This window comes from Betta splendens, chromosome 7, assembly GCF_900634795.4.
Source record: "Betta splendens chromosome 7, fBetSpl5.4, whole genome shotgun sequence".
In the NCBI taxonomy this organism is placed as follows: Eukaryota; Metazoa; Chordata; class Actinopteri; order Anabantiformes; family Osphronemidae; genus Betta; species Betta splendens.
This window is the reverse complement of record NC_040887.2, coordinates 14,241,240-14,249,489: the sequence shown is the minus strand read 5'-3', so window position 1 is coordinate 14,249,489 and position 8,250 is coordinate 14,241,240. Positions and strand designations below refer to the sequence as shown.

The window sequence follows — 8,250 nt, the reverse complement described above, 5'->3', positions numbered from 1 at the left end:
ACAAGAAGAATACCCACCGTTCCCTGCCTGTAACCGCTCAAAGGCCGATAGCTATCAGCTGTTCACCCTAGGTGTAGGTGATTGCAGAAAAAGGCCAAAATGTGAAAAAAGGAGAAAAAGCACTTCTACCATGCTCAGTGTGTGTAAATGTGATCCATAGAGTCATAAAAACACCCCAAAATGTCTAAAAACTGAACTGTTGCATGATATGACCCCTTTAACTTCAATACAATGATTTCCTGCCATGTCCAGAAGTTCTCTGATAACTCTGCTATTGTAGGACGTATCCAGGGTGGTGACACCACAGAGTACCAGGGAGTGGTGGACAGCTTTGTGCACTGGTGTGGACAGAACCACTTCCAGCTAAACATGAGCAAAATTAAGAAGCTGTTGATAGACTTTAGGAATTCTGGGAGTTCCGTCACCCCTCTCACTATTAAAAATGAAGAGGTAGAGGTCATGACAGAGTACAAATACCTGGGAGTGTACTTGGACCTGAAAAAAGAACTCCTCAGCTGTGTACAAGAGGAGGAGGCTCAGGTCCTTTGACGTCTGCAGCACCATAATAAGGATGTTCTATGAGTCTGTGGTGGACAGTGTAGTGTTCTACGCTGTGGTCTGCTGGGGCAGCAGCATGAATGTAGCAGACAGTAACTGACTGGACAAACTGATCAGGAGGGCTGGTTCTGTTCTGGGGGTGGAGCTGGACCCCCTTCATGCTGTAGCTGAGAGGAGGATGCTGGTCCAACTCCTCTCTATCCTAGACAACACCTTCCACCCCCTACACAGTGTGTGGCTGGACAGAGGAGCACTTTCAGCCACAGGCTGATCAGTATAAGGTGCTCCACAGAACGCCCCCGGAGAGCCTTCCTACCGGTGCCATCAGCCTGTACAACTCCTCCTCTGTAAGGGTTGATCTTCATCCAATTAGTAAAACAGTAAAACTTTAGCTAGTAGCAGTTAGATGTGAGTGTGTGTAGGTGTGGTACTGTAACATTATTATCTCCCTACCTTATTCTGCATACAGTACCTCTAACTGTGGCAGCGATCAATGTGTGCAAAATAATTTCCCTCTTGGATTAATAAAGTTTTTTGCTTTGTGGGGTAACGTAAAAGGTCACAGACGGCCACATAATGGTCAATTAATATGAGAATCATGTTACCTGCGCACTGATAAAACACTAATAAAAGGTAGAAGCAGCACATATGACACATATAAGGTCACCCAAGAACCAGCAGGTTTAGGGTTAGGGTTAGGGCTACCCTAACCCCTAACCCTAACTAAAAGAATTTAAATGGCACTGCAAAGAGACCAACGATGAAATCAGAGGCAGCCAGAGAGAGGAGGAGGAGGTTGGTGGGAGTGTGGAGCTGCCTGGAGGGAGAGAACAGCATTATGTAATGTTACAAACAATTACAACAACAGAGTTACAGAAATAACAGCTTTAACGGGATGTTTTTTCAGACCTCAGTTCAATATACATTTTAAATAAATGTGGCATTTTATTTATGAACAAATGGCTGTTTGAACCACAAGGATGTAACTGTGTATTATTGCAACAAAATATAACCAGAACTAAGACATTTGTCTGTGCCTGAAGTGGGAGATGGAGATGATGACGAACAAGTTGAGAACCACAGTCAGCAGAGAAAAGCTGGGCAGCAGGGAGTAGATGAGCAATGCCTCGGTTTGACTGTGTGGGCGCTTCTTGCATGAAATGTTAAAAAGCTGTGGAAAGCATAGTTCACCTTCTTCCAGTGTCTCCATCACCAGAGAAAAGGAGAAACAGCTAAACACCTGTAGCTTTCTGTCATATTGTTTCTTTATGTGTCTCTTCTCCCCTCCTCCCTCAGCAGTTGTCTACCAGACACCAATATTCCCCCTACCGCACACAATGTCACACTCAAGGCAATGTATGTTTTTTGAGAAGGAGGGTGGTGCGTAAGTTTTTCAAATTATTATACGGTGTATCATGTTACTACACTGACTTTCAATGCACAATCTTGACAAGTGACATAATGTTATCACTTTGCAGGAAAATTTAGAAAAAAAACATTAACATTCTCATTAACATTTTTATTTCTGTATAAGGGGCACAGGCTGGAAAGACAATCCCACCATACCCTCAAGACTAGGGGGAGGTGACCTTTACTTACGTATAGTAAGGGTCAAGAGACAAGGTCAAATTGCAGACATATAGACAGTCCCCCATGGTGCACCTGCTGCATTAAAAAAGCAGGCAAAGGGGGGTGATGATAGTGTAGCAGGTTACAAGTGACCTTCCCTCAATCATCAAAAAGACCCTAAGGTACTTGAACTCCTACACTTGGGGCAAGAACTCTCCTACAACCTGGAGAGAGCAAAATACCTTTTTCCAGTTGAGAACCATCAGATTTGGAAGAACCGATTCTCATCTCAGCCACTTTGCACTCAGCTGCAAACTGAGCACGAGGTTGGACCCAAAAGCACAGCACAGAGAAGGTCTGAAATTCAAGGTGTTTGATACTCTCTCAATGGTCAGACAGGCACTGGTCCGTACACAGGTAGCATCAGCAACAGTACAGTCAGGGAGTGGGCAAACGGTGTTTAAGGTACAGGGGATGGTAAAAATAGCAGGAGTCAGGTACAAATCCAGAGGAATAGGCGAGGCAGAGTCAAACACAAGAGCAGAGTTGGGTAACACGTGTGAGACTTATGGGATGAGAATGCTGGAGAGAATTCAAGTAGCACTAACAGTATGGCAACTGGCTATGATCAAAGGTGGTTGTTAAATACACGGTCAAATGAGTAACAAGCAACAGCTCTGCAAGTCACATGACATTCTAGTGAAATTACACAGAAACAGACAAACAGGAATTGAACAGGAAGTCGTAAAAATAAAACAGAAAACTAGACAGAGACATGGTTAGGAGGCAGGATTCATGTTGTTGACAATGAAAGTGGATCATTGATTCACTCAGACTCCAGTGTCTCCAGTGTCCTTTGGCATCTGGTTGATCTGGAGGTGTGAATTAAAGATTCCTCTGACAGAGGGTTCAGCCAGACATTCCTGACAGACCCTCAGGATACCTTTGGGCAGATCAGGGAGGTCATTCCTCCCAATCCCCTAGAAGAACAATGAAGTCCCCAGTGTGGCACCTTCCAATATTCCCTCCAGAGACCCCAAGAGACTCCACACTATCGTTCGGCCCGTAAGCACAAACGATAGTTAGTGACCTATCCCTCACCTGAAGGCGCAGGGAAGCACTACTGGGGTAAACTCCAACACATGACGATTAATATCTACATCAATAAGCATTAGGTTTGTGAACTCTGTTCCAGATCCAAACTAACCAGGCACACTGTTTTAAAAAATCATAAATTCAATTTCAGGTCTCTACAAGAGTTGAGTGGAAGATAGTGTGCTCACAATAACAATAACATTGTTTATGCAAAGTTGCAATATACTGTACAATACCATTCAAAAGTTTGGGGTCACTTAGAAATGTCTTTATTTTTGACAGAAAAGCATTGTTTTTTGCAAAAAGATAACTAAACTATTCAGAAATACACTGTTTACATTGCTAATGTGGTAAATGACTATTCTAGCTGCAAATTGCAACTGCAAAATGATTTTTGGTGCAACACATTCATAGCTGTAGGGAAGCCCATTTATCTATTAACTATTATTTCAAATACAAATCATTATTTAAAACCTTGTGTATGTATTGACTATACTTTTTATTCATTTTATACAACTCATGGTGGTAAAAAAAATTGTTATTTTTTATGTAAAACACTGTCTGGGTGTCTGGGTGACCCCAAACCTTTTTAAATGGTACTGTATATTGTATATATAACTGTAGCTCGTTATCTACTTCTCCTTCGTGGTGAGATTGGTTTAAGAAATTTAGAACACAAGGATTAATGTACAGGTAAATGTAGACGTAAATGTAGACTATGCATAAAAATCTATGAGACCGCTACCATGTCACTACAACAACTAGCATATAATACGTCTGTCGTGTGATTGTGTCAATATGTAACAAAACTAAAAAAATGACCATACGTTTTTAACAAGTTTAAAGCAAATTCTGGCTGTGTTGGAGTTTATTAGTATAAAAATACAAATATACACAAGAAGGAAAGTGTTTTGTGACTGTGGAGCTCCTGATAGAGTAAATAAAAATTAGGCAATGTAAAAATAACAATAAGAAAACATTACTAAAGGACTAAATAACATTACCTGCATAAGAGTTAGGCCTTAAAATCTGAAGAGTAAGAATGAGTTTGACTGATTTTCTAAACCAGGGATACAAAAAAGCATAAATCAAAGGATTAAGACAGGAATTAGAATAAATCAAGAAAATCAAGAGGACCTCAGACGGTGAACCGACCATTATATCAGCGCCAGAAAGAGACACGCAAAAATATGGACAATAACACATGAGGAACACAGCAACAACTACACCCAGAGTTCTGGCTGCTTTCAGCTCTGACCTCTGAACAGTCACAGTCCCTGAACTCCTCAGCTTCACAGCTTTAGTATGGGAGCGCATGGAACGAACCTGAGACACAGCCACCGCAAACAACCTCATATACAGGATGATGATGGCTGAGATGGGGACAATGAAATTTAGCACTAGAGAAACAGCTCCATTTACACGAATCACACATTCTCCATAACAGGAGGTAAACCTCCCTGGTTGTTTCAGATTATCATTTAGAGTCAGAAGGCTGTAGAGAACAGAGTAAATCCAAGACAAAAGAACTGAGATTCTAATTCTTCTTTCTGTAACATTGATGGGGTAAATCAGAGGATGACAGATGGCGACGTAACGATCAATTGAGATAAGCACCATGATAATCACTGAGGAATAAACAGTAAGAAAAGAAACAAAATAAAACAGAGTGCACATCAGGTCACCTAGAAACCAGCAGGGTTCTGTTAAAAGGATCTGAAACGGCATCACGATAAGTCCAACTAGAAAATCACAGACAGCCAGAGAGAGGAGGAGGAGGTTGGTGGGAGTGTGGAGCTGCCTGGAGGGAGAGAACAGCATCACTGTGAATGTTATAAACACCAACATCATTATAACACAACGGTAAAGTTGAATAGTGTTTAAGACAAAGATAATGGACAATAGTCTGATTAGACATTATTCTGTGCCTGAAGTGAGAGATGGAGATGATGATCAGCAGGTTGAGAAATGCAGTGAGCACAGACATGGACGGCAGCAGAGTGTAAATGAGCATTGCCTCAGTGTGAGTGTGACTGTGCCTTTTGCAAGAAGTGTTGAGCTGTGGAAAGCACAGTTTAACATCTTTCAGTGTCTCCATCACTGGAAAGAGGAGGAGAAGCTGCTCACACATGCAGCCTTCTGACCAACGTCTGAGTCATACAAGGGTTTTATCATTCACGGTTTTACCTCCTCCTTCTCTGTCTGCTGGACCCCTCAGGGAACCGGCAGTCTCCCAAAGTTCCTCATACCTTATCACATACACATGTATTTAAGGCCTGAGGCCGGACTCTCTCACTGGGGCCTGGGGTGACGCCTGTGGCCTTGCCTACTGTGGCCTCAGGAGGTGCTGCTCTCCTTGCCTGAGGCCACACGGGCAGCCGGCCAGCAACCAACCCTCCCCATGACTGAGAACAAGTGAATGGTGTGGGTGTGAAAGTACATGGGTTCACGTATGATTAAAAAGTTCTTTGTGAGAGAGTTTGTGGTAGTGTGTGTTTGTATGCGTGTGCTGCGGTTGGTTTGTTAGGGGCCCCGTTTTCTGCCCGGGGTACGTGGATCCACTGCCTGGGTGGTCTCTTTTTTGCCAACCCTCACCAATTGCCGGCCTCGTGTTGCGGGCCCGGGTGCCGAGGGATATATTTTATTTTGGCACTTCCAGTCCATTTCCTGTATGTCTAGTTGTGTTTGTTTCACCTTGAACCTTGTTTCTGTTTTTGACTCTGTCTTGCCACCCTCGACTCTGTTTGCAGTGCTCTTGACCCCTGTCATCGCTGCCAGCCTGTGTACCGACCTTTGTCTGACCATCCCGTTCTTATTAAAATCTCGTAAACTGTCATCTGCCTTGCTCTGTGCTTTTGGGTACTACATCTTGCCTGTTCTCACATATAAAAAAACTAAAGGAGTTACAGTGGGAAACTATGGATGAGTAAGGGACTACAGAATGCATGTAAAAAGAAGAATGAGTTATATAAAGAATACATGAAGTATAGATTGAAGAAGGCAGAAGAAAAAAATAAGACTTATAAGAAAAGATTAACTGAGATAATGAGGAGTTGTAAGAAGCGATATTACTCTAAATTATTAGAGGATAATAAAAATAACATGAGGCCCTTGGAATATATTACATAAAGTGGTAAAAACAGTTACTGTAAGGCCAATTAGCCTCAATATTTTGTAGATAATGATACATTTGTTAAGAGAATGGAGGAGGTGGTAGATAAGTTTAAAAGTGAATTTTGGTCCTGGTTTAGCAAGAAACATTTGTATTTATGGGACATCTCCCCATCAGAAAGGGCATCCGGCTTAAAATCTTGCCAAATCTATCCTGCAAATCATTGGCTGTTGCGACCCCTGACAAGGACTACTGGCTCACAAGACTAGATAACCTAAACAAAACTAAATATCACAGGATAAAAAAGAAACAAAGAATACATAACCTGGGACATGAGAGGAGAACTGATCCACAAGAGGAACATGTGACATGGCCTGGCAACATTAACAATCTAGCAGGGGAAGACTGAATGAGCTGGCGTATTTAAGCAGAGAGGAGGGAAAGGCACAGGTGAGTGGAATGAGCCAATTAGTCCAGGTTGCAGGCGGCAGAGGGGAAGATCAGGGAGGAGGTGTGGCAGGGTCAAGGGCAGGAACAGATGGAAACAAAAGGCAGGGATGGGCTGAGGACTGTAACAGAGGGCCGCAGAGGCCAGAATTGACTTGGCGAAAGGAGCAACAGAGATGGCACATTGGTGCTGATGGATGGCAGCATCAGGACCAGATGAAACTGGTTGAGACAGAGAGATGAGGTCCGAGAAGGGTGCAGGGTTCTTTGACTCCTGGCCAACTGGTGAGGGACGTTGAGAGTCTGTGTCAGTGGCCTGGGGTTCCGAGGAGTATGTCTCCAACTGAGTTGTCACAGGACGTAGACCAGGGTCAGGCCGAAGCCCAGCATCTGTAGCAGCGATGACGGGCGGTAGAAGCTGATCAGGACGTGGGCCAGTCACAGACTGAGGCCCAGAAATTGAAGCAACAGGTGCATAAAGTAGAAGCTGAAGAAGCCGGATGAGGGGTCGCTGCAGAGTCCGACTGTGGGGCTCTGACTAAGACAGGCTGGGAGGCCGGAGCTGGCTGGGGGACGGGACGGGAGGCCGGAGTTGACTGGGGGACACGCAGAGAGGCTGGAGCTGCAGCAGTGAATTAAGGAGCGGGGCCGGTAAGTCTGGGAGGCAGGTAATGCGTAGCAGCCGAAGTTTTTAGCTCCTACCAGATCGCTCGATCCTCAGAAAGAAAGAGCGTAAAAGCAGGTCCTAGGGTCTGGGACACACTCGAAGCATTCAGACGTGCATAACCGACACCTATAACTAGCTAGATCATACTGATCACACAGGGATGGGCTGAGGGGTGTAACACCAATATGGTTTTAGGTCGAACCAATCAACATCATTGGCCATTACTGACTTGATGGAGGACATTACAAGTGCTATGGATGAGAAGAAACACATGATGGAAATATTTATTGAGCTACAAAAGCACTTGACACAATCAATCACAAATTACTAATGAATAAGTAAGAAAAATATGGGATCAGAGAAATGGCTATGAAATGGAATAAAAGTTAAATGGGGGATATAATTTAAGGGGGCAGTCAAAAAAGTGGTTTAAAATTACAAAACAAATTGAGGACATAAAAAACACAAGTAGAATTGATGTGTTTAAACATAAATATAAAGATAGGGCAATTAAATTGTAGGCAAGATCAGGCTCATTGAATAATTGATGGAACATTAAGAGTGTGGTGCATAAATACAAACATTTTTATAATGTTACATAAATATCAAAATTCCTTATTATAATACTTGTGATGTAAGAAAATTATACTCTATAATTAGATAGTCATTAAAAACCAGTGATTAAAAAGTGAGGTCATGGGGTGTACTTGATAAGTCTAATGTTTTCCTACTTCGTTTAAGAATGTACTAGGTAAATTAAAAGCTGATTAGCATGTTTTTGTACACGTGTGAAATCATGTTT

General features: G+C 42.8%; 1 protein-coding gene across 1 annotated transcript; it reads right to left on the bottom strand.

Annotated features, from left to right (window-relative positions):
- Positions 1–4,088: 4,088 nt before the first annotated feature.
- LOC114858960 (trace amine-associated receptor 7b-like) lies at positions 4,089–6,716 on the bottom strand. Its single transcript, XM_029156733.3, has 2 exons — positions 5,151–6,716; positions 4,089–5,023 (listed from the first exon to the last, which is right to left on the bottom strand). The coding sequence occupies exons 1-2, from the start codon at positions 5,351–5,353 to the stop codon at positions 4,213–4,215; spliced, it is 1,014 nt and encodes a 337-aa protein (XP_029012566.2). The 5' UTR covers positions 5,354–6,716; the 3' UTR covers positions 4,089–4,212.
- Positions 6,717–8,250: the final 1,534 nt, after the last annotated feature.

Coding starts and splice junctions, on each gene's coding strand:
- LOC114858960 (XM_029156733.3), bottom strand. CDS start 5,353: ATGTGTGAGCAGCTTCTCCTCCTCTTTCCAGTGATGGAGACACTGAAA. Junction 5,024..5,150: donor ATCTCCATCTCTCACTTCAG/GCACAGAATAAT, acceptor CTCTCCCTCCAG/GCAGCTCCACACTCCCACCA.